General features: G+C 35.4%; 1 protein-coding gene across 4 annotated transcripts in view; it reads left to right on the top strand.

Moving 5' to 3' along the window:
- LOC145248230 (uncharacterized) overlaps window positions 1-17,769 on the top strand; it is a 98,559-nt gene extending 80,790 nt beyond the window's left edge. For 3 of the 4 annotated variants that reach the window (XM_080110112.1, XM_080110109.1, XM_080110111.1), the window contains 2 exons: window positions 7,981-8,287; window positions 17,435-17,769. In XM_080110112.1, coding sequence (XP_079966238.1) covers window positions 7,983-8,287; window positions 17,435-17,750 — 621 coding nt within the window. In that variant the 5' untranslated portion in view covers window positions 7,981-7,982 and the 3' untranslated portion in view covers window positions 17,751-17,769. Of the gene's footprint in view, window positions 1-5,697; window positions 6,193-7,980; window positions 8,288-17,434 lie in introns of those variants that run through there. The other variant, XM_080110110.1, reaches the window with a different exon arrangement.
- Window positions 17,770-27,421: the final 9,652 nt, after the last annotated feature.

Here is a 27,421-nt window from a genome sequence, read left to right as displayed (position 1 = left end):
GAAACTGTTCTGTCTTCTGAGAACCAGTCACCTCCAAGACTTGTGTAGAATAACTAACCATTGGAAACTGTTCTGTCTACTGAGAACCAGTCACCTCCAAGACTTGTGTAGAATAACTAACCATTGGAAACTGTTCTGTCTACTGAGAACCAGTCACCTTCAAGACTTGTGTAGAATAACTAACCATTGGAAACTGTTCTGTCTACTGAGAACCAGTCACCTCCAAGACTTGTGTAGAATAACTAACCATTGGAAACTGTTCTGTCTACTGAGAACCAGTCACCTCCAAGACTTGTGTAGAATAACTAACCATTGGAAACTGTTCTGTCTACTGAGAACCAGTCACCTTCAAGACTTGTGTAGAATAACTAACCATTGGAAACTGTTCTGTCTACTGAGAACCAGTCACCTTCAAGACTTGTGTAGAATAACTAACCATTGGAAACTGTTCTGTCTACTGAGAACCAGTCACCTCCAAGACTTGTGTAGAATAACTAACCATTGGAAACTGTTCCGTCTACTGAGAACCAGTCACCTCCAAGACTTGTGTAGAATAACTAACCATTGGAAACTGTTCTGTCTACTGAGAACCAGTCACCTCCAAGACTTGTGTAGAATAACTAACCATTGGAAACTGTTCTGTCTACTGAGAACCAGTCACCTCCAAGACTTGTGTAGAATAACTAACCATTGGAAACTGTTCTGTCTACTGAGAACCAGTCACCTTCAAGACTTGTGTAGAATAACTAACCATTGGAAACTGTTCTGTCTACTGAGAACCAGTCACCTTCAAGACTTGTGTAGAATAACTAACCATTGGAAACTGTTCTGTCTACTGAGAACCAGTCACCTCCAAGACTTGTGTAGAATAACTAACCATTGGAAACTGTTCTGTCTACTGAGAACCAGTCACCTCCAAGACTTGTGTAGAATAACTAACCATTGGAAACTGTTCTGTCTACTGAGAACCAGTCACCTCCAAGACTTGTGTAGAATAACTAACCATTGGAAACTGTTCTGTCTACTGAGAACCAGTCACCTCCAAGACTTGTGTAGAATAACTAACCATTGGAAACTGTTCTGTCTACTGAGAACCAGTCACCTCCAAGACTTGTGTAGAATAACTAACCATTGGAAACTGTTCTGTCTACTGAGAACCAGTCACCTCCAAGACTTGTGTAGAATAACTAACCATTGGAAACTGTTCTGTACACTGAGAACCAGTCACCTCCAAGACTTGTGTAGAATAACTAACCATTGGAAACTGTTCTGTCTACTGAGAACCAGTCACCTTCAAGACTTGTGTAGAATAACTAACCATTGGAAACTGTTCTGTCTACTGAGAACCAGTCACCTCCAAGACTTGTGTAGAATAACTAACCATTGGAAACTGTTCTGTCTACTGAGAACCAGTCACCTCCAAGACTTGTGTAGAATAACTAACCATTGGAAACTGTTCTGTCTACTGAGAACCAGTCACCTCCAAGACTTGTGTAGAATAACTAACCATTGGAAACTGTTCTGTCTACTGAGAACCAGTCACCTCCAAGACTTGTGTAGAATAACTAACCATTGGAAACTGTTCTGTCTACTGAGAACCAGTCACCTCCAAGACTTGTGTAGAATAACTAACCATTGGAAACTGTTCTGTCTACTGAGAACCAGTCACCTCCAAGACTTGTGTAGAATAACTAACCATTGGAAACTGTTCTGTCTACTGAGAACCAGTAACCTCCAAGACTTGTGTAGAATAACTAACCATTGGAAACTGTTCTGTCTACTGAGAACCAGTCACCTCCAAGACTTGTGTAGAATAACTAACCATTGGAAACTGTTCTGTCTACTGAGAACCAGTCACCTCCAAGACTTGTGTAGAATAACTAACCATTGGAAACTGTTCTGTCTACTGAGAACCAGTCACCTCCAAGACTTGTGTTGAATAACTGACCATTGGAACCTGTTCTGTCTACTGAGAACAAGTCACCTCCAAGACTTTTGTAGAATAACTGACCATTGGAAACTGTTCTGTCTACTGAGAACCAGTCACCTCCAAGACTTGTGTAGAATAACTAACCATTGGAAACTGTTCTGTCTACTGAGGACCAGTCACCTCCAAGACTTGTGTAGAATAACTAACCATTGGAAACTGTTCTGTCTACTGAGAACCAGTCACCTCCAAGACTTGTGTAGAATAACTAACCATTGGAAACTGTTCTGTCTACTGAGAACCAGTCACCTCCAAGACTTGTGTAGAATAACTAACCATTGGAAACTGTTCTGTCTTCTGAGAACCAGTCACCTCCAAGACTTGTGTAGAACACCTGACTATCGGAAACTGTTCTGTCTACTGAGAACCAGTCACCTCTAAGACTTGTGTAGAATAACTAACCATTGGAAACTGTTCTGTCTACTGAGAACCAGTCACCTCCAAGACTTGTGTAGAATAACTAACCATTGGAAACTGTTCTGTCTACTGAGAACCAGTCACCTCCAAGACTTGTGTAGAATAACTAACCATTGGAAACTGTTCTGTCTTCTGAGAACCAGTCACCTCTAAGACTTGTGTAGAACACCTGACTATCGGAAACTGTTCTGTCTACTGAGAACCAGTCACCTCCAAGACTTGTGTAGAATAACTAACCATTGGAAACTGTTCTGTCTTCTGAGAACCAGTCACCTCCAAGACTTGTGTAGAACACCTTACTATCGGAAACTGTTCTGTCTACTGAGAACCAGTCACCTCCAAGACTTGTGTAGAATAACTAACCATTGGAAACTGTTCTGTCTACTGAGAACCAGTCACCTTCAAGACTTGTGTAGAATAACTAACCATTGGAAACTGTTCTGTCTACTGAGAACCAGTCACCTCCAAGACTTGTGTAGAATAACTAACCATTGGAAACTGTTCTGTCTACTGAGAACCAGTCACCTTCAAGACTTGTGTAGAATAACTAACCATTGGAAACTGTTCTGTCTACTGAGAACCAGTCACCTCCAAGACTTGTGTAGAATAACTAACCATTGGAAACTGTTCTGTCTACTGAGAACCAGTCACCTCTAAGACTTGTGTAGAATAACTAACCATTGGAAACTGTTCTGTCTACTGAGAACCAGTCACCTCCAAGACTTGTGTAGAATAACTGACCATTGGAAACTGTTCTGTCTACTGAGAACCAGTCACCTCCAAGACTTGTGTAGAACACCTGACCATTGGAAACTGTTCTGTCTTCTGAGAACCAGTCACCTTCAAGACTTGTGTAGAATAACTAACCATTGGAAACTGTTCTGTCTACTGAGAACCAGTCACCTCCAAGACTTGTGTAGAATAACTAACCATTGGAAACTGTTCTGTCTACTGAGAACCAGTCACCTCCAAGACTTGTGTAGAATAACTAACCATTGGAAACTGTTCTGTCTACTGAGAACCAGTCACCTCGAAGACTTGTGTAGAATAACTAACCATTGGAAACTGTTCTGTCTACTGAGAACCAGTCACCTTCAAGACTTGTGTAGAATAACTAACCATTGGAAACTGTTCTGTCTACTGAGAACCAGTCACCTCCAAGACTTGTGTAGAATAACTAACCATTGGAAACTGTTCTGTCTACTGAGAACCAGTCACCTCCAAGACTTGTGTAGAATAACTAACCATTGGAAACTGTTCTGTCTACTGAGAACCAGTCACCTTCAAGACTTGTGTAGAATAACTAACCATTGGAAACTGTTCTGTCTACTGAGAACCAGTCACCTCCAAGACTTGTGTAGAATAACTAACCATTGGAAACTGTTCTGTCTACTGAGAACCAGTCACCTCCAAGACTTGTGTAGAATAACTAACCATTGGAAACTGTTCTGTCTTCTGAGAACCAGTCACCTCCAAGACTTGTGTAGAATAACTAACCATTGGAAACTGTTCTGTCTACTGAGAACCAGTCACCTCCAAGACTTGTGTAGAATAACTAACCATTGGAAACTGTTCTGTCTACTGAGAACCAGTCACCTTCAAGACTTGTGTAGAATAACTAACCATTGGAAACTGTTCTGTCTACTGAGAACCAGTCACCTCCAAGACTTGTGTAGAATAACTAACCATTGGAAACTGTTCTGTCTACTGAGAACCAGTCACCTCCAAGACTTGTGTAGAATAACTAACCATTGGAAACTGTTCTGTCTACTGAGAACCAGTCACCTTCAAGACTTGTGTAGAATAACTAACCATTGGAAACTGTTCTGTCTACTGAGAACCAGTCACCTTCAAGACTTGTGTAGAATAACTAACCATTGGAAACTGTTCTGTCTACTGAGAACCAGTCACCTCCAAGACTTGTGTAGAATAACTAACCATTGGAAACTGTTCCGTCTACTGAGAACCAGTCACCTCCAAGACTTGTGTAGAATAACTAACCATTGGAAACTGTTCTGTCTACTGAGAACCAGTCACCTCCAAGACTTGTGTAGAATAACTAACCATTGGAAACTGTTCTGTCTACTGAGAACCAGTCACCTCCAAGACTTGTGTAGAATAACTAACCATTGGAAACTGTTCTGTCTACTGAGAACCAGTCACCTTCAAGACTTGTGTAGAATAACTAACCATTGGAAACTGTTCTGTCTACTGAGAACCAGTCACCTTCAAGACTTGTGTAGAATAACTAACCATTGGAAACTGTTCTGTCTACTGAGAACCAGTCACCTCCAAGACTTGTGTAGAATAACTAACCATTGGAAACTGTTCTGTCTACTGAGAACCAGTCACCTCCAAGACTTGTGTAGAATAACTAACCATTGGAAACTGTTCTGTCTACTGAGAACCAGTCACCTCCAAGACTTGTGTAGAATAACTAACCATTGGAAACTGTTCTGTCTACTGAGAACCAGTCACCTCCAAGACTTGTGTAGAATAACTAACCATTGGAAACTGTTCTGTCTACTGAGAACCAGTCACCTCCAAGACTTGTGTAGAATAACTAACCATTGGAAACTGTTCTGTCTACTGAGAACCAGTCACCTCCAAGACTTGTGTAGAATAACTAACCATTGGAAACTGTTCTGTACACTGAGAACCAGTCACCTCCAAGACTTGTGTAGAATAACTAACCATTGGAAACTGTTCTGTCTACTGAGAACCAGTCACCTTCAAGACTTGTGTAGAATAACTAACCATTGGAAACTGTTCTGTCTACTGAGAACCAGTCACCTCCAAGACTTGTGTAGAATAACTAACCATTGGAAACTGTTCTGTCTACTGAGAACCAGTCACCTCCAAGACTTGTGTAGAATAACTAACCATTGGAAACTGTTCTGTCTACTGAGAACCAGTCACCTCCAAGACTTGTGTAGAATAACTAACCATTGGAAACTGTTCTGTCTACTGAGAACCAGTCACCTCCAAGACTTGTGTAGAATAACTAACCATTGGAAACTGTTCTGTCTACTGAGAACCAGTCACCTCCAAGACTTGTGTAGAATAACTAACCATTGGAAACTGTTCTGTCTACTGAGAACCAGTCACCTCCAAGACTTGTGTAGAATAACTAACCATTGGAAACTGTTCTGTCTACTGAGAACCAGTAACCTCCAAGACTTGTGTAGAATAACTAACCATTGGAAACTGTTCTGTCTACTGAGAACCAGTCACCTCCAAGACTTGTGTAGAATAACTAACCATTGGAAACTGTTCTGTCTACTGAGAACCAGTCACCTCCAAGACTTGTGTAGAATAACTAACCATTGGAAACTGTTCTGTCTACTGAGAACCAGTCACCTCCAAGACTTGTGTTGAATAACTGACCATTGGAAACTGTTCTGTCTACTGAGAACTAGTCACCTCCAAGACTTTTGTAGAATAACTGACCATTGGAAACTGTTCTGTCTACTGAGAACCAGTCACCTCCAAGACTTGTGTAGAATAACTAACCATTGGAAACTGTTCTGTCTACTGAGGACCAGTCACCTCCAAGACTTGTGTAGAATAACTAACCATTGGAAACTGTTCTGTCTACTGAGAACCAGTCACCTCCAAGATCTTGTGTAGAATAACTAACCATTGGAAACTGTGATGAAACTAAACATGGCTTACAACTCTAGATGTAATATCTTTTCCTTTTTTTCATTTCATGAAGAAAAGATTAATTATTTTCAGAAATTTATTTACTTCGACTTCGTTTATATTTACCACATCTTCAACACTAGGTAAGCATCGATTACCTTCTTTCCTAGATACAATCAATCTACATCTCCTTTCTTAGCAAACGCCTTATAAATTGTATGCATTTTACGTGCTTTTGTGCCTAAACATTTTTATCCATTTGCATTCCAGTCAAGTATAGCAGTGGCGTATTAGATAATAACTGCATTTTTGCCATTCATGACACAGTAGCGAGGGGTACCCGGCGTTGCCCGGCTGTTTAGAGGTGTGTGTGGAAACTCCAGGGATGGGGGAGGGTAAAAAACGTTTTGGTAGGTAAGTATGAGGATCGAACCCGAATCCTTGAGGCAAAGTTGTACATTAAAGTGTGAAAAAAAAAAAAAAACATGCGACATTAACCATCGCCCCACCGCGAGATGCTAACAGAAACACGGTTGAATTTATTTAATTTCTTGGATTTGGCAGGTGCTCGTTTTAATGAGTTAATGAGGTCAAGTTTGACTGCGGGATAGTATTTCATTTACTGCGGGAACGCTTCCCAAGATGTTATAGGAAAAAGACTAACCCACATGCGGCGAGTGACAAATGTTGAATATTTATCTTCCCAAAGTCGAGCAAATTAAATAGACAGGCGAGCTTCGTTGTTAACTCTGAGATATTACGATTTATATGTGATATAAAAAGTTTTAAAAAGTTGTTAGGCGACCGACCGCTTCTCTGAAAAAAGCCTTTTGTAGACATACAAAAAAAGCGAACACACATACAAACATTTTTGCTTTTATATTTATAGATGAATTGTATCGCAACTGTGGAGGTGCATTTAAGAACAACCCTTAGTCTTCTGTTACACTCGGTTATGTTTTATTTTCATTTCCGTGTTTTCACTCTTATCCACTTTGCGTACCCGCAAATATTTGTAGCCTCTCTCTGGGTCAATATTCTTTCTCAGATCTGTTGTTGGGAGTTCCAGACCATCTGAGTGGAAGTAGCTTGCCCTTTTTTTTTTATTACAAGAATAGAACATTTGGTGAGGCCAAATTCTAACCATTATGTCATTATTAGTGATGGGACGATACGAATATTTTTCTTGATTCCGATACAATTACCGATTCCATACTAAATTCCCGATTCCGATACACTTATCGATTTCAATTCCGATTCTTTATAAATGTCTAAATATTTAACTATAAACATGTTATTTTGTACCGATTACCGTAAAAACACATTCTAAATATACATATATTGTGTGCGGGGGGGGGGGTGATCTATCGACTTTAGTTTTACTGGTAGTTTAAAATCAATAAATATTTATAATTTATTATCACTGTTAGCAGTGGAAGGTTTTATTTTAAACAAAATCAAGCATAAAAAAATAGTTAAATGAATGTTTTTTTTGGTAATGAAAAATACACACACATTGTTTTGATTCTCATACTGATTTACAAAGTTCCGATTTTCCTGAATCCAAATAATCGTCCCAACACTAGTCTTTACTAAACAATTTGATCGTATCCATCAAGGTATGAAGAATTATACTTAACCTGGTTTGTGATTCTCATGTTCTTCATTTTGTCAGATTGTGCAAGGAAATTTAAAACTATTTTATTTTTATTTTTAATTGGCAAAAATATTTTGTTTAATATTACAAATGCAATTATTACGTTTAAATAATTTTTTCTTTACTTTTAAAGGAAATTTAAAACTATTTTTTTTTATTTTTAATTGGCAAAAATATTTTGTTGAATATTACAAATGTAATTATTCCGTTTTATAATACCAAATGCAATTATTACGTTTTATAATATTAATAAATTTTTTCTTTACTTTTAAAGGAATGTTTGAGATTCTTTGTACGGGTGAAGCTATCCTAAGCGGCCATCTTGTCTTTAGCAACCCAAAGGACAGCCACAAGTTTTATGTGTGTACAGATAGATCCACTGCTTGCACTGGAATATGTCCAAATGGTGGAATCTTTGACAAAGTCTCTAGTACCTGTAAATCTGCAGCCATAAAATGTACTCTACCAGCTGGTTCAGACCCCAGTATTCCGCTTTTGCCTCTTAATGGTATGTTTGAAAATCCCTGTACTCGCGTCGGAGCCAAAGCCTGCTCTCTCTTTAACCATCTCTTGAAAAACAAGTAAGTATTTATTTATTACACCTCGTTGGGCATCTTTTATCAATGCTCCCATATCAACTTTTATAAAAAGCATTTTTAATTCATATAAATGCAGTAAAAAATGGAACCGGAGTTGCTCGGTATTAAACGTAATATCAAATTACTTAAAAAAAAATGAAATAAAAAAAAATACTCGTATGCACATGTCTCAGTTTCATTTTGTTTTTGTTTTTCTTCACTTCATCTTTTAAGTAATATAGCATTACGTTTAATACAGGGCAACGCCGGATACATCTGCTAGTATATATTTAAACTAGACCATATATATATATATATATATATATATATATATATATATATATATATATATATATATATTGTATGGTACAATCACGTTGACACTTAAGTTCTCACCACATCAATGAAGTTAAGCAACGTTGAGGCTGGCCAGTACCCTTTGGGAAGGCTGTATGTACGATGCTGAATTGTAGAAATTTTCAAGTGGGTATCCGGAGGTGCATTAATTCAATTTGTTAAGACATGCATTTAGGAGAAGGAAACTTTGATGTAAAAACTTGCGGTATACTGTATGCTCTGTCTTGTAGCAGTCATCTGCATTGACAAAGATTAGCAGTAATACCAAAACGGGTGGTTGGCTCTATACGAAGACTTCAACATTATACATAAGTCATGTGGATTTCTGAACTTAGTTATTGTAGTGAAGTTCATACGTCGAATCAACAGGACTGTCCATTTATATATATATTTATATATATATATATATATATATATATATATATATATATATATATATATATATATATATATATACACTCTGTATCAAATTATTAATGAGTTTACATTTTTTAAATATTTAAGGAACGAGTAAATAAAAATCCATCAAACTTTGAGAAAGTGCTTACCATACTATTAAGCTACTCCAGTCAGAAAATAAAAGTATTTAAAGCAGTATTAGCGAAACTATGGCAGAAGATAGGAATATCTGTTGATTTCAGTGTGTCAAGTTATCAACGTGGTTGAGAAAAAACACAATATTCCATAACTTGTTTACTGAAATAATATTCAAACATTAAATGAACTAGGAAAAATCCTTAGAGCACAATAACTACATAGCAATTTCTATGTTGACATAATTAGTAGGGGATATGCGGTCCTTTTTTATGAATGACTTGTAAACGACGTTGGTCCACAGAATTAGTCAAATTTGTGATTTTGTCAACACTTATTCCTCGCGATACCTCTTGGAGAGCATCCCACAACTCATCTTTGCTCTTAAATTGGCGTCCACTTGCATAGAGGCTTCGCTTCATTATACTCCAAAGGTTCTTGATTGGGTTCAAATCTGGTGACTTCGCAGGCCACTCCATCTTCCGTAGCCCAGAGAACCCTAGTTGTTGCAAATACTCTTTGCTTTTGTTTGCTGCATGCGAGGGAGCATTATCCTGCATAAAAATAATCGTTCTTCTGAACGTCAACCTTTTCTTCTTCACTCATTGTTAAAAGTGTTCTTTCAGAAAAGCTATGTAAGCATTTGATGTCATTCTTGCGCCTTCTGGGACTCTTCATGGGCCAACTAATATACCTCCGATAATCCCAGCCCAAATCATTATCCCACCACCACCTTGTTGGCGCTTTACACGCTGATGACGATGTCGTCCATCTAGGACCCATCCTTTGCTCCAGCCATCTGGATCATCAAGAGTGACATGCACTTCATCCGTGAACAAAACTTTGGAAAAATCCGTTTTCATGTTGTCCTCTGCCCGTTTCAATCGGTTTTGTATGTGATGTTGCTTTAATGGAGGCTTTGTCACAGGCTTAACAGACTTTGTGACTTTTTTCACAAGGCGACATCGAGTACTTTTTTTAGGCATTCTTCAATCCGGCTTGGTCAAAGACTTCTCGACTTCTCTGTCTAGATTTCTTAACAACTTCACGTTTAATTTGGAGTAGAGAACGGCGTGAAACAACTCTAGATTTAAGTTTATCAGCTCTCTTAAGTACCTTTGTAAGGTCCTTGACATAGTTCTTTAAAGTTTGATGGTAAATTCCTATCATTTCCGATATTTCTAGTTTTACCTTTTGCTAGCTGTTCTGTAATAGTACTATTTTCAGAACTGCTCAAACCACCTTTACGACCCATTTTATTGACGAAACAAACAGCCTGTTAATAATTTGACACAGCTCAAATACCGTGGATTCAGCAATTAGGATGGTAAGTTGTTTACATTGCACGGAACAGTACCAAAATTTCACAGTACATGCAGCTCAGCATTGTCAACGTTTCCGAAGCTTTTAATAAGAAACGAGCGGTAAGTTTCTCAAACTGGTAAAAAAATGTTATCTCATTAATAATTTGACACACAGTATATATATATATATATATATATATATATATATATATATATATATATATATATATATATATATATATATAATACTAAAACTCTATGGATCTTGTATGTTTGCAATCAGATTTCCGGTTTTCAACATCCGGTTGCGCATGCGTAAATAGCAACGTCTTCAATCCGTTATTCCAATTCCGGAATTTTTATATCGCTTTTAATACAAACAATTTCATTTAATTTGATCAAATAGTTTTTTGTCTTTTTTTAACGGCTAAAAACATTCAACTTCGTAAAGTCTGTCGCAGTTTCAAAAAAACTTCTCCCTTTTAAAAAACAAAAGTAAACAAACAAGAAAAACAACACTCATTATTAATAGAAGCAGCGGCGGTGAAAGAAAACACCTCTCATTTTCCCTCTAATAGATTTCAACACTCCTACTCCCTCTGTTTTCGTTACGTACGCGAGAAATCTTTAATTCATGTCATTATAAATAAATAATTTGATAACATCAACCGTAGTTTTTTGTTTTTTTTTAACGGCTAAAAACATTCAACTTCGTAAAGTCTGTCGCAGTTTCAAAAAAACTTCTCCCTTTTAAAAAACAATAGTAAACAAACAAGAAAAACAACACTCATTATTAATAGAAGCAGCGGCGGTGAAAGAAAACACCTCTCACTTTCCCTCTAATAGATTTCAACACTCCTACTCCCTCTGTTTTCGTTACGTACACGAGAAATCTTTAATTCATGTCATTATAAATAAATAATTTTATAAAATCAACCGTAGTTTTTTGGGTTTTTTTTAACGGCTAAAAACATTCAACTTCGTAAAGTCTGTCGCAGTTTCAAAAAACTTCTCCGTTTTAAAAAACAAAAGTAAACAAACAAGAAAAACAACACTCATTATTAATAGAAGCAGCGGCGGTGAAAGAAAACACCTCTCACTTTCACTCTAATAGATTTCAACACTCCTACTCCCTCTGTTTTCGTTACGTACGCGAGAAATAGTTACGTGTATGTGTGAGAGAGAGAAAAAGGGAGCGATGTAAAACTGGATAGAGTTATCCCCCTTAACTAATGCAGACCTTTTTACTAGAGGGCGTTATTACAAAAAAATTTCTTTTTCTTCTTCCCATGTTTTTTAAAGTCGTCTGCTTACATTTCCAAACGGAAAGCTGAATCGGTAAATGCACACATTTCTATTACATTAAATAGTGTTTTCCTTTGTTGTTTTTAAACAGCAAATACTTGAATCATATGTTTTATACATATTAAATCCATTTTTTAAATCCAATATATTTTTTAAATCCAATATTTTAAATTCATCAGAAGTTTTTACACAAAAACGGAAAGCCGCATTGCTAAATGCACACGTTTCTATTACATTAAATAGTGTTTCCTTTTGTTGTTTTTTTAACAACAAATACTTGAATCATATGTTTTACACATATTACATCCATTTTTTAACACATTTAATATTTTAAATTTTTCAGAAGTTGTTACACAAAGCTGTAACAAATTATTTTACATTCTTTGTAGAACTTTACTAATATGTCACACAACCAAATAAAAAGTAAAAAACCCAAAATCAACGACGAAACCAATGTGGATCAGCAACAAGCTGGTCCCTCTGGCATGCCACAACTTACTGAAACTGAACAACAAAGACGAACTCGACTGATTCGTTCTAGAGAAACGTATAAACTTCAAAGAGCTTCTGAAACAAGTGAACAAAGAGAAATTCGCTTGAAAAAACAAAGGGAAAAAGATTATAGATATCGAAATTTAGAAACGCCGCAGCGAAGAGAATACCGACTGAGCATGCAAAGAATGCGAACACAAGAGACAAGAAATAATGAAACAACAGAGAGGAGAGAAGAGAGACTGAATAGGCAGAGAATTAGAGCTGAGCAAAGACGAGCTAGCGAGACAGCACAACAAAGAGAAGAGAGACTGAGTAGCCAAAGAATAAGAGATGAACGAAACCGAGGTGACGAGAATGTTGTGGAAATAAACAACATACTTTAAAAAAAATAACAATTATAATAAACAGAACGACTCATAGAAATCTATCTATATTCTTTTTTCATTTTAATATACTTTCATAGAAATGCTTCTGTTATGTAAAAAAAAACTATTTTCTTTATGCCACAAGTGTCACGCTCATACATGAATTCCATAGCTAATATAACGTACTGACCCAACGGGTCACGGGTGGTCTAGTATATGTATATAATCCTATGTATAGCTTTATTATGGGTTAATATTGTTTTAATTTTGAAATTGCTATGAAACGCAAAGAAGTGAAATTTGGTACACTAGAAGAACATAACAAGGTGCCTCATTTCACTGACTTTTGAGGAATTTGAACAAATATTTTGAAAATTATGTTAATTTTTTTATTTTCTGGTAATTTTAAGTGTGTATCACTTTATTGCAAATGTCTAAAATGTATATTTTCGGTAATAAAGGATTATTCTAACTTCATATTTCTATTTATATGAAATAAAGAACATATCCAGTAACAATAAAACTAAACCAAAAGCAAGAACGAATTTCGCATCATTTTGAATAGCCTCTTGTCGACTGATGATGTCAATCAGCGGATTTGAGATGATGCGATACTGAGGGAAACTTCTAAACTCTTCCTCCAAAGCTCATCCTTCGATGAAAATTGCCCCCCCCTTCATAAACTTTCATCTTTATCATTGACCAGAACTTCTTAATTTGGTTTATATCTGGAGAACACGGTGGCCATGTCATCAAATTTTCTCCACTAATACCTAATGACTTAAGGTAGGATGTCGTAGCCTTGGCTGAGTGGAATGGCGCATTGTCGTGCATAAAAATCAATTTGCAATGATGCACCAATGAAAGGTCATGAAACCATGGTGACAAATGCTTAATTAAAAATAAAATATAAGCCTGGCTTGTCAGTTTAATAGCTTCTGTTATAAATTTTTCGGATGTAGCGAGACATTGCAGCGTGTCTTTCTGAACAAGCAAGGTATTCCAGCCTTGTCAAATATAGCAGCACTGTTGCTTTTCAGCTGCTTGATAAGTTCACAGCGAATTTTTCTAACATTACAAGCAAAAACTGACTTTCTTGTGTTTTTGTTCTTCCTTGGTTTGATGTTTGTATTCGCAACGAATGAACGCAAGTTATTCAATCTCTTCGAAGCTCCTTGGCTAAATCTACGAGAGAGAAATCTTCTGCAAGGCCTGCAACAACACGTTCATTTTAATTAGCTGCCAATCGATCCTTTCTAGGCATTTTGGGAGACCTGCAATAAAGTGATACAAACTTAAAATTACCAGAAAATAGAAAAATTAGCATAATTTTTAAAATATTTGATCAAATTCCAAAAAAATCAGGGAAATAAGGCACTTTGTTATGCTCTTCCAGTGTTATACCAAATTTCACTTCTCTGCGTTTCACAGCTATTTAAAAATTAAAAAAAAGTATTGACTTGCAATAAAGCGATACACAGGGTTTATATATATATATATATATATATATATATATATATATATATATATATATATATATGATTTTCAGAATGTGAGAGATTGTGTATAATAAATTCCACAGCCAAACAACGTCGCAGCCCACAAGAGCAATGACAGTCAACGAACCGGAAGTCCAAGACTCGAGTTTCGCCCTCATTTGGGCTTATCAGTTAGACACATCCGAACTCAGGATGCAAGAGGCTCGGGTTTCGAATCCTGAGTTCGCATGTGTCTAACTGATGAGCCCAAATGAGGGCGAAACTCCAGTCTTGGACTTCCGGTTCGTTGACTGTCATGGCTCTCGTGGACTGCAACGTTTTTTGGCTGTGGAATTTATATATATATATATATATATATATATATATATATATATATATATATATATATATATATATTGATAAGCACCACTTGTCAATTAACGATTTAGAAGACGAACGCCTTAACCACGTATACTCATTTTATTTTGTCAGTATATCTCTTTATGAGAAAAATTTCAAATGAAACTATTGAAAATATTTTTGAATGAAAGGTCTTGAGAATTTTTTAAATAAATATTTTTTTATTTTATGTTAACAATAAATTTGAAATTAATATATATATATATATATATGTTTGTATTTACAGAAAGTTTAGATGAGATAAGTCATCGGTACCGTCGGTTTCAAACCTGATAGAGACCGTTTCAGATACCATATCAAGCTCTCTTTAGCCGATCCTCAGGAGATGAATATCGGCTGTAGAGAGCTTGATATGGGTATCACAAACGGGCCCTATTTATCGGGTTCGAAACCGACGGTACCAATGACTTATCTCATCTAAACTTTCTGTAAATAAAACATAAATAATACGCTCTTATTTTCGAATTTTTCCGTATAGTAGAGCACTCTGCTGGAATCCTTTTTTCCAAAAACTATAACTACTTATATATATATATCTATAATATAAAGCTGAACGTCTGTGTGTGTGTGTGTGTGTGTGTGTGTGTGTGTGTGTGTGTGTGTGTGTGTGTGTGTGTGTGTGTGTGTGTGGTCACGAATAGGCTTCTTTATGGTTGACTATTTTAAAAAAATGATTACATATAATGATAGAAGATGTATCGAGGATCAGGAATAGGTATGTTTGATCTGGCAGAACGGTGGTTCATAAAAATTGTGGGGTTTACGTTCGCGCCTGGCCCCCAAAGGATGGAAATAAAAAATGAAAAAAAAAAAACGTTTACAAGTGTTTTTGATATAGATGTGCATAAGAATACTTTGATAAGTATGTGTCAACTTAAATAGGGATGGTATAATAAAATTGTGGGGTCTGCGTTCGCGCCTGTACTCCATGGAAATATGACACAAACTTTAACAAAGGTTTTCATATCTATTTGCGTAAGTATACTTTGATAATTATGTTTCAGTTTGAAGAAATATGGTATAATAAAATTATGGGGTGTTCGTTCGCGCCTGACCTCCATAGAATGTAAATATGTCACAAAGTTTAATAAGGTTTTTTTAAAAGGGGTGAGGGTCCACAATAACACCTTAACTTTAATCTTAATTCACGTTAGCTTTTATTTATTTTTATGAGTTTAATCATATTGTGTCGAATAAATTCACCTCATAAATTCACGTTCTTATGATAGTAAAAGCAAAATAAAAAGTCGGAACTTTAGACAATTCTCGACACAAATTTTGCATAACTCTGTTTTTTCCTTCTCCACTTGCACGTGGCACTCTTTCGAAAATAGACAAATAGATAAATAAAAGAAAATAAGAACGTTACTTGTTTTCGTGTCAAAAGAAGGAAAAAATCCTGCTCCCGTGATTACGTGTCTTTTTAAAGACATTTACATAACCTTTTTATTCTATTTATATATCTGTTTAAGCTTTTTTGTGAGTGTACTAGAAAGAATTCAGTTGATTACAACCCTTTCTGCGTGTTCTTTACATTAGAATAGTACAACCCTGAATCCGACGGCGCAATACTACACCGTTCAATACTGTAAAACTGAAACGAAGCTGTTCTGCTTTAAAAGGGCACCATTTTCTTCTTATTCATATTTATATCGATTCTTTGCTTTAAAAAATTAAAGTAAATACGTGTTTACTTTTTTAATATCCCATTTTGCTATTTTGGATTATTTTACTAAAGTAAGTAAAGCTTCATTATTTTTCAAAACTGCTTTTGTTTCTTTGTTTTTCGATATTTCGTCGATATTATTTAGTAAGAGTGTTTAGCAGAAAAGCCAACAAACGACTACCCGAAAAAATAAATATACAAGAAATAAATGTTACCATAGTCAGTAAAAGTTCAGTTCGTGTTGTTTTTTTTTTTTGATTTGAAATAGTTTTTAATGCTCTTTACTTGAAATAATTTCAGCGAACCGAAATTAAAACGAAATTTGAGGCGATAACTACTTAAATTAATTTTTATATAAACTACACATGCCATAATAGAATACTCCTTAAGCACAAAATAACGGAAAACATTAAAATATGTTTATAAATATTCCTTGCGTTGACGGAACTCTCTTAAATTGTTAACACAGAATGCTCAGGTGCCCCTCCTTCAAATTGAAAACGGGGCTCTCCATTTCAAAGTCGCTGCCATTTTGATATTTTTAAAACTGGTTCGTGAATTTAAAAAAATTACAAACTACTTAAAAATACAAACCAATGAAATTTCTACCATAAAAGTAACTTTAAGTGACTATGGTAACATTTATTTCTTGTATATTTATATTATTATATATATAACATTTTCTCTTTGTAAGGAAACATCATTTTGTTGGTCACTCTTGGCTCCGAATGGAAACAAAGTTGATATAAAAAAATCTATTTTCGCAAAAGTTATCTTTACGTTCATCATATTTTGCTTAGGGTAAAATTTTTGAGTATCAAAATCTATCTCTTTACAACCCCCTCCTTTTCATAACCTATACTTTCATCAATCACCGTGCATTTTCTGTAGGCTGTTTTTGAACCCAGTCAATGAGGGGTACTTCTACTAGTATATATATATATATATATATATATATATATATATATATATATATATATATATTTCTTTGACAGGTTTATTTTTTATTTTATATTAATAATAAATTTGAAATTATATATATATTCTTATGAAACTGATTTTTAATTTAATTAAATTTTGATTTTTAAATTTTTAAAAATTTTTAAAATTTTTAAATTATAAATCACATTACTTAATATATATATATATATATATATATATATATATATATATATATATATATATATATATATTAGAATTTTTTTCGTTTTTTTTTTCTTCGACAGGTTTATTATCTGTGAGCGCTCAACAACAACGCAAATACCTATGGTTGGGCAATGTTTGACCGGATTTGAGTTCAGTTTCACCAGTCAAACTTGCGTGAAGGTTAAAGAGGAAATTATTACGTGCAACAACGGTCAAAATCCATGCAAACCGATCCCGGTAACGCAAAAGGTGATCAATGCCGACAGTCTATATTTTGGTTGTGGTGATGACCCCACAAAGTTTATCCAATGTGACAGATCCGGTAAAATGACAGTAAAGCAATGCAAAAACAAAACTGTCTGGTCTCAGAAAGACCACACTTGCGTTTCTCAATAAATATACAACGTACGTTTTACTTTTTTGTATTCTTTTAAAATTGTTTTTCTAAATAAATCTCTATTTCTACTGTTATGTAAAAGAAATTTGGGCTGTGTGTGTGTGTATACGTGTGTGAGTTCGTTCCCTATAGACTCGAAAACGGCTGGGCCAATTTTTATGAAAATTTCTCACGAAGGTCATTTATGTCTTCAGTAAGTATCGATAATCGATAATCAAGAACATCCGATGAAAGAAGGTTGGTTGGTTGGTTGTTTTTGTTTTACGGCATATCAATCCTTTTCGGTTTATTTAATACCGAATCCAAAGATTTTGAAGAAAATTTTTTTTAATAAAATATATTTGTTGTTTTCACGTCGGTTTCTATTTAACTCATAGTTGGGACCCTAACAGATACTACCACCCCGGGTCAGAGTGGACCTGGGAGCAATGGTAATTAAAGGGTGGCTCCACACTCCCCAAAGCCCACAAGCTGGGGCCTCACCACTGGATATAGTTTAAGGTCATATCCAGGACCCCGATGAAAGAAGGAACGGGTGATTTGAACCAACGTTAACACCTTATACTGCCTAACATCACAAGTGCATTTGAGAAGTTTTATTACCAAAATAAAACTTGGCATATAAAATTAACAGTAGATTCTTTGATATGACATATGGGGTTCGTTCGATTGAAATGTTTCTGTTTAAAGCACAAGTGCACCATGATACTTGACTTTTTCATTTTAAACTTAAATTCAAGCCATTATCACAGCACAAGCAGTAAGGCCAAGCATATAAAATCAACAGTATGTTCTTTGATATAACAGGGGCGCATTCGAAATTAATGTTTTTGTTTAGAACACAATTGAAGCATCATATTTTACTTCTGCATTTAAAACTTAAATTCAAGTCATTATGTATGAAAAAAGAATTTTATAAAATCAAAAGTAGGTTCTCTACAGTGCAATGTAGACTACAATGTATTTTGAACTAAATCACTGCGGGGAGGAATGTGAAACTTTCTCCCAGTGCACCGCGGTGTGTCCCCAACTAGAGCAATCAATCAATTGATTTGATTGAAGAATGGACAATTTCATCGATTTCGATGACAATGAAAATATGGGAGTGCCAAGCTTCACATGCCTACCATTAGTGACTTAGTCCACAAAACATTGTAGCCTACATTGCACTGTAGAGAACCTATGGTTGATTTTATAAAATTATTTTTATATATAATAACTTGAATTAAAGTTTAAAATGCAAAAGTCAAGTATTATGATTTAGTTGTGCTCTAAACAGAAAAATTCATTTCGAACACGTCCCTGTCATATCAAAGAACCTCCTGTTGATTACCTTTCTGCTTGTGCGGTGATAATGGCTTGAATTTAAGTTTAAAAAGAAACCATCGACTATCATGATTTAATTGTGCTTTAATCAGGAACATTCATTTCGAACGCGCCTCTGTCATATCAAAGGACCTCCTGTTGATTGCCTTTCTGCTTGTGCGGTGATAATGGCTTGAATTTAAGTTTAAAAAGAAAACGCCGACTATCATGATTCAATTTTGCTTTAAACAAGAATATTCATTTCGAACGCGAATAAGGGTTAATGAATGTAAGGCGGTAGTGTAATAAATTGTGTAATTTTCTGTATTATACAATCATATCTGATTATCCAGATGGACTATTTGATTTATTGGATGTAGTGCGTTAAATATACTTTCATCTTCATGTTCATGAAGAATCACATCGCCATGGTCATATTTGCTTGTGTCTGACGTCACAATAATCTCAAGTCTGGGCTCAAAATGTATATTGATGTCATTGTTAGTAGATATGGACCAGTTGGAGGAGCAGGGTCAGTGGGGAGGTGAAAAGCTATGGAAAAAATGCGAGGAAATCGTAAAGATGGATTTGAGCGAAAAAGAGGTAAAGACATGGCCAGATATAACTTAGTCTGGAATTCTTTAAACGTTGACGAACACATATCATCATTAAAAGAGACGTTGAATGATGATGATGATGATGATGATGATGATGATGATGATGATGATGATGATGACGACGACGACGACGACGACGACGACGACGACGACGACTGTTTAGTAGCGAGCTTCGTTTTCAGGGGGAAACAATTTCAAATTTCAAACATTTTAGTATTGTCCGCGCGGCTTTGGCCGAAACATGGCGTCAACAGCCGGGTTATGCCGAGTGCCGCCTATAAAAATCATAACAACGCTACGTAAAAGAAAATAGCAAAGTGAATAAATGTAAAATGTAGAAAAAAAAAAGAAAAAAAGAAACGCCCAAACGTAATTTGGTTTTTTATTATTCATTTTTTTTTTTTCATAATAACTGTCAAGAAAAATTAATTATTGGGTATTTGAAGGAGATGTTTTTAAAAAAATCCAAAGATTTTTTTTGTTGTTTTATTATAAACTCGTTGAAATTCAGTAGACACCTCCAAAAGTCACTACATAATTACCCCCCTTCCGCTGTATGTAAAACGATGAAACTTTATTATAAACTAGCATGGCTTCCCGGCGTTGCCTGGGTGTTTAGAGGTGTATGTTGAGCAAAAAAACAAAAACAAAGTGGTAGTAGGAAGGCAGGCTCGAACCCTTACTGCAAAGGAGGAAAAGAACGGGAAAAAATCTGGTCTTTGCTGTTACGACCACCGCCAAACCGGAAGTGACGTAGGTTTAAATTAAGGCTAGACAATCGAAAGGAGAGGAAGACTTTCGAAAATATCGGCGAAAAAACGGCTCCTCCCTGTAGAAAAGTGCCAAGTTGAAGGTGAAGCTATTAATGTTTTTAGCCAATTTTTCGATATTTAACGACTGAAGGGTCCAGCTTCAAAACGTTACTGATCTTGTGAAAATCCGTCGCCTCTGTCGAAAGTTTTAGGCAACATACATACATACATACATACATGATGATTGCAACGTCTTGTCAGACGAGTGCCACTCCCTCAGTCACTGAAAGTCCATGAGCCCGAGAATAACTATTTTTTTTTAGTCTTGCCAGCGAATTCACACGCTCAAGCAGACATGACATTGAAGACGGTCCTTGGCATACATACATATATATACATATACACACATACATACACATACATACCCATAAACATACACACATGCACACATCCATACATCCATACTACATACACAATACATATAACACATACATACAAACATATACATACATATACATACACACATATACATATATATATGCATACACATATATACTATCATATACAAATACATACACGCATATACATACATATTCACATAGATATACGTACACATGTATGCACATCTACATACATACACATAAAGTTACCTACATATATCTACACATACATATATATGCACCTATACGCATACATATATATGCATATATACATATGCATATACATATACATACACACAAATATATATGCGTATATACATACAAACACACATAAACATGTATACACAATAAATAAATGAATAAAAATATATACACACATACATATATACATAATATACAAATAGGTATACATACACATACATACACTAATACATACATACATACATACATACATATATAGAATAATGGCAGATCAATTATTACATACTTCCAGCAATTCAGGGCTACACAAATGACACTTTTTCCATCGCCAAATGCCTGAGGAAGTATCTATACAAATATGATGTTACAGAGTATTAGCTTTGTACAACAGCTAAGTCTCTCTCTCGGTTCAAAATGTTGAGATCCAGCAACAAGCATGAGCAAGATAGCCAGCAACAAATCAAACTGCAGACCAGCTTAATGCGGGTACTGGTCTCCCGCTTTATGTTTTCTTTTTTAAATCAGAGATTTGCTTCACCCAGAGGGGTTGCCTTAACAGGGCTTTTGGAAGTCCTCTCCACTCCACACACATATATAAATAAAGATATACACGTACACATACAAGCATGCATACAAAAAGATGCACACAAACATACATACGCAAGAACAAACACACATGACAACATGCACACACACTCAAACATACATACACGCATGTACATACATATGCACACACACGTACACATACACGTACATGTAGAATATATATGTAGGAGCATTTATGATGACGATGATGATGATGGTTGTTACGAATAGGTGAATTCAACATAAATAAAAGAGTCAAACTATCCCAAATACACAGAAGATAGAATAGAGAGACGTTCGCTTCGCCGGTTGTACAGCTTTTAAAATGAAAACGCGTTCATAACGGCACAAATCCACAACGTTCATGACGACAACGATGATGGTTTTACAAATAGGTGAATTCAACATCAATAATACATACATACATACATACATACATACATAATAAATACATACATGATGATTGCAACGTCTTGTCAGACGAGTGCCACTCCCTCAGACATTTAAAATCCATGAGCTCAAATGCCTGAGGGAGTATCTATACAAATATGATGTTACAAAGTTTTAGCTTTGTACGACAGCTAAGTCTCTCTCTCGGTTCAAAATGTTGAGATCCAGCAACAAGCAAGAGCAAGATAGCCAGCAACAAATTAAACTGCAGACCAGCTTAATGCGGGTACTGGTCTTCCGCTTTATGGTTTTTTAAATCAGAGATTTGCTTCTCCTAGAAAGGTTGCCTTCACCACGGCTTACGGGAGCCCTCTCTACCCCAATACACATATACACACACACAAATATACACGGTGCTAGTTGGCCGTTGATCCAGAAAAAGAGTTCATTCGCCCTTTGGAAGGTCTTGTTTTTAATCCTTCAGGGAGACTAGCCGCCCTCCTCACCAAACAAGTCTTGTGGGGGAACCAGTTTAGTCGCCGGTGGCCCGACCATGAGGCAGGTAGTACTGGGTTACATGGTACCAGTAGCATATGACATGACCTGACATGACATAACATACATACATACATACATACATACATACATACATGTTTTAGGCAGGTATACATAAATACATACATACACACATAGGTAACTCAAATTTTCGACCAAAACCGATTAGAAAGCTTGCCCTATCTCTGATTACCCTTTATGTAATACCTTTTCAAATCAGAGTAGAAAGTCCGGGTTTATTTTACAATCCACAGAGGTACGAAAAAGTTGTCAAAAAATATCTATAACAAATAAATATTATTAAAGGCAAGACAAGTTACTTTTCTACCTAATTGGATAAGTTTTTAGTGTTTTTATTTAATGTAAAATATTTATTCGGTTCGAAAAACACATAATATTAAGGGCTATCGAAGAACAAGAAAAAAATGGTCACGATGTCTTTGGAGACTCGACAATAACCTAAAAATAAGAAATGAAATAAGATGGTGATAGAAACCCACCCAATGAATGTTATCGTGACCTTTATTGAGTTGGCTTCAACCGCAATTTTGTTTTAGTTCTTATTTTGAAGTGATTATCGAAACTTTAAATATGTAAAGAGACATTGCTGCCATTTTTTCCTTGTTCTCCGGTACCGCTCAATATTAGTTGGTTTTTTTTTTTCAGACCGAATAAAAATTTTATAAATTAAAAAACAAACAAACTAAAAACGTATCCAGTAAGGTAGAAAAATAACTTGTCTTGCCTTTGATAACATTTATTTGTTATATATTTGTTTGTTTTTTTTTGTTGTTTTTTTTTACAACTTTTTCGTAACTCTGTGAATTGAATGTTCTTTTGATTTTTAAGTTAAACATAGCGACTATCTCTGTGTTGTTTTGTCCAGATGGAGCAAATTAGCTTCTTTTTTTTTTTGTATACATCCAGATATTTCTTTAAAATATATATATACATCCAGATATATTTCTTTAAAATGTATATATATACATCCAGATATTTCTTTAAAATATATATATATACATCCAGATATATTTCTTTAAAATATATATATACATCCAGATATATTTCTTTAAAATATATATATATACATCCAGATATTTCTTTAAAATATATATATATATATATATATATATATATATATATATATATATATATATATATATATATATATATATATATATATATATACACACTGATTGATATTATTCTAGTTTTATTGAAGTGTGAATTTGAAAATATTATTAAAGTTTCGACTTACTTCTTGACAGATTTAAAAAAAAACGGTTGAAAAAGGGAATGGGTGAGAAATAGACGGGCGAGGCGGTTGATTATATAAATTTGATGGTGCTTCTGCATTTACCGACCTGCGATCCGTTAAAAATTTAGGAACGCTCGGTCAACCTTTTCCGCTTTTTTCCGTCAATTGCCGAGCGATCCCGAGCCAACTTCGTAGAAATCGCGGGTCGATAACTGCAGAAGATCATCATCATCATCATAATAATCACAATAATAATAATAATAATAATAATAATAATAATAATAATAATAATAATTCTGATTTCGTTTATCAACGTCTTTCTGGAAAGGGATGGGATTCATTTCCAGAGAATTTCCCTCAATCCCGGCATCAAACCAAGAGCTTAAAAGATCAAGGGTTTTCCTTAGGATGTTGGTGATACCAACAATAGCAGAGGCCTAAAGGCCACCTAAAACATCGGGGATTTGTAGGGTTTTCAATTGTCCTTCCAGACGATTTACTACTCCTAATGTACGCACTACGACCGGCTTCTGTTTTCTTGAGATGGTGAATTTGTTAGAAACTTATGTTCAATGCATGAATGAAAATCAAAACTCCGATACCTTTCTTTTCATATCAAAGTAGAAAATAATAATAATAATAATAATAATAATAATAATAAAAATATTATTAATATTATTATTAATAATAATAACAATATTATTAATATTGCTATTATTATTATTAATAATAATAACAATATTATTAATATTAATAATAATAATAACAATAATAATAATAATAATATTAATAACAAAAATAATAATAACAACCCTAACGCTTTCCCTCCTCTCATTTTCCGTAACTTGTCATTCCACTCTTGCACCAGCCTGTTTAAACTTTACAAAAAATAACAAAAAATGCAACTTTACAAAAAATGCAACCTTGCAACAAATGCAACTTTACAACAAATGCAACTTTACAACAAATGCAACTTTGCAACAAATGCAACTTTACAACGAATGCAACTTTGCAACAAATGCAACTTTACAACAAATGCAACTTTACAACAAATGCAACTTTGGAACAAATGAAACTTTACAACAAATGCAACTTTACAACAAATGCAACTTTACAACAAATGCAACTTTGCAGCAAATGCGACTTTACAACAAATGCAACTGTACAACAAATGCAACTTTACAGCAAATGCAACTTTAAAACAAATGCAACTTTACAACAAATGCAACTTTACAACGAATGCAACTTTGTAACAAATGCAACTTTGCAACAAATGCAACTTTAAAACAAATGTAACTTTACAACGATTGCAACTTTACAACAAATGTAACATTACAACAAATGCAACTTTACAACAAATGCAACTTTACAGCAAATGCAACTTTAAAACAAATGCAACTTTACAACGATTGCAACTTTACAACAAATGCAACTTTACAACAAATGCAACTTTCCAGCAAATGCAACTTTAAAACAAATGCAACTTTACAACAAATATAACTTTAAAACAAATGCAACTTTACAGCAAATGTAACTTTACAGCAAATGCAACTTTACAACAAATGCAACTTTACAGCAAATGCAACTTTATAGCAAATGCAACTTTACAACAAATGCAACTTTATAGCAACTGCAACTTTACAGCAAATGCAACTTTACAACAAATGCAACTTTACAGCAAATGCAACTTTACAGCAAATGCAACTTTAAAACAAATGCAACTTTACAACAAATGCAACTTTACAACAAATGAAACTTTACAGCAAATGCAACTTTACAGCAAATGCAACTTTACAACAAATGCAAATTTATAGCAAATGCAACTTTACAACAAATGCAACTTTACAACAAATGAAACTTTACAACAAATGTAACTTTACAACAAATGCAACTTTACAACAAATGCAACTTTACAACAAATGCAACTTTGCAGCAAATTCGACTTTACAACAAATGCAACTTTACAACAAATGCAACTTTACAGCAAATGCAACTTTTTTTTTTTTTTTTTTTTTTTTTTTAATTACATTTTCACCCCAAACAAGGCAAATTGCCACTTTGGTGTAGGGGGCTACTATCAGGGGCAACAACTACTGGGGTACTATGTAGGGATTTGGGCAGCAAGGTGTCGGTTCACGTTACACTTGAACTTCTGCACGTCAGTACTGTTGGGGAAGCAGGGACCTGGAATGGAATTCCAGAGTCTTGCGGTTCTGGGGAAGAAACTATTGGAGTAAAAAGATCTTTTACATCTAGGGACCTCTACAGTGTGGGGGTGGGATCTAGTAGCCTGTCGGGTTTGTCGAGGGTGCTCGCGTCGTGGGGGCACAAGTGATTGCAGTTCATCAGAGCATTCACCACTAAAATACTTGTAGAACAGGCAGAGGGATGCAACATTTCGTCGATGGGACAGAGGCTGAAGCTTAGATGCCAGTTCAGGGCCTATCAGATTTGCGACTCTCTTTTGAACCTTGTCAAGGAGCGAGAGACTAGTAGCAGATGCACCAGCCCAGATGTGGCAGCAATACTCCATACATGGGCGAATGGTGGCCTTATAGAGGTACAGGATACTTTCGGGTGTTAGTAGTTTTCTAGCACGGTAGAGAGAGCCTACCTTTCTTGCAGCGGCCCTGGCAATGCCTTCAATGTAATTGTTCCAACTCATGTTTCCTGTGAACGTTAGGCCAAGGAGTTTGAAAGATGGACTCTCAGATAAAGGGTCGTTGGCCATTGCTATTGGTGGTAGAGAGGGTTTCTTGTAATTATTGAATGAAACTAGTTTAGTCTTGGCAGCATTGAACGCGACCAACCACTTTTGTCCCCATTCCACTACAGATTGGAGGTCTTCCTCTAGTGTTTCTGCCATTTCTTTAGAAATGTGTTCATTCGTCTTCCTGTCGTGTCTGCCATAGAGTGTAGTGTCATCAGCATATATACCCATCTCAGAGGCAATGTTGTCGGGGAGGTCATTTATGAATATCAGGAACAATAGAGGTCCAAGGATAGAACCCTGGGGCACTCCCGCATTTATATCATATTGTTTAGATGTGCGACCGTCGAGGACTACCTGGATTTTTCTCTTATCTAAGAAGGATTTAATTATGTTAAGTATTCTACCAGTGATACCGTAAGATCTAATCTTCCTGAGGAGACCCTCATGCCATACCCTGTCAAAAGCCTTAGATATATCTAGAGCTACCGCTCTGCCTTCCCCCGCTTTGTCCAGTGATTGGTATATACGTTCAGAGATCACGGTGAGGATGTCTGCTGTGGAACGGGCTTGTCTAAATCCATATTGTTTGTCAGTCAGTAGTTTAGCATCTGTAAGATGATGGACTAGAGCATGGTTAATTATGGTCTCAAATATTTTGGCAAAAAGTGGGAGGAGGCTAATGGGGCGATAATTTGATGGGTCTGTCCTTTGGCCAGAATTCTTGAATACTGGTACAACAGAAGCAGTTTTCCAACAGCCCGGAAAGCAAGCTTCATTAAGACATTTGTTGTAGAGTTTGGAGAGAACTGGAGCTACTTCGGCTGAGCACTTTTTTAATAGCACAGCTGGGATAA

Source organism: Euprymna scolopes, chromosome 26 (genome assembly GCF_053919585.1).
Source record: "Euprymna scolopes isolate OS-2025 chromosome 26, ASM5391958v1, whole genome shotgun sequence".
Classification (NCBI taxonomy): Eukaryota; Metazoa; Mollusca; class Cephalopoda; order Sepiida; family Sepiolidae; genus Euprymna; species Euprymna scolopes.
Note: the sequence above shows the minus strand (reverse complement) of the source record. Positions and strands in the feature narration are given on the sequence as shown.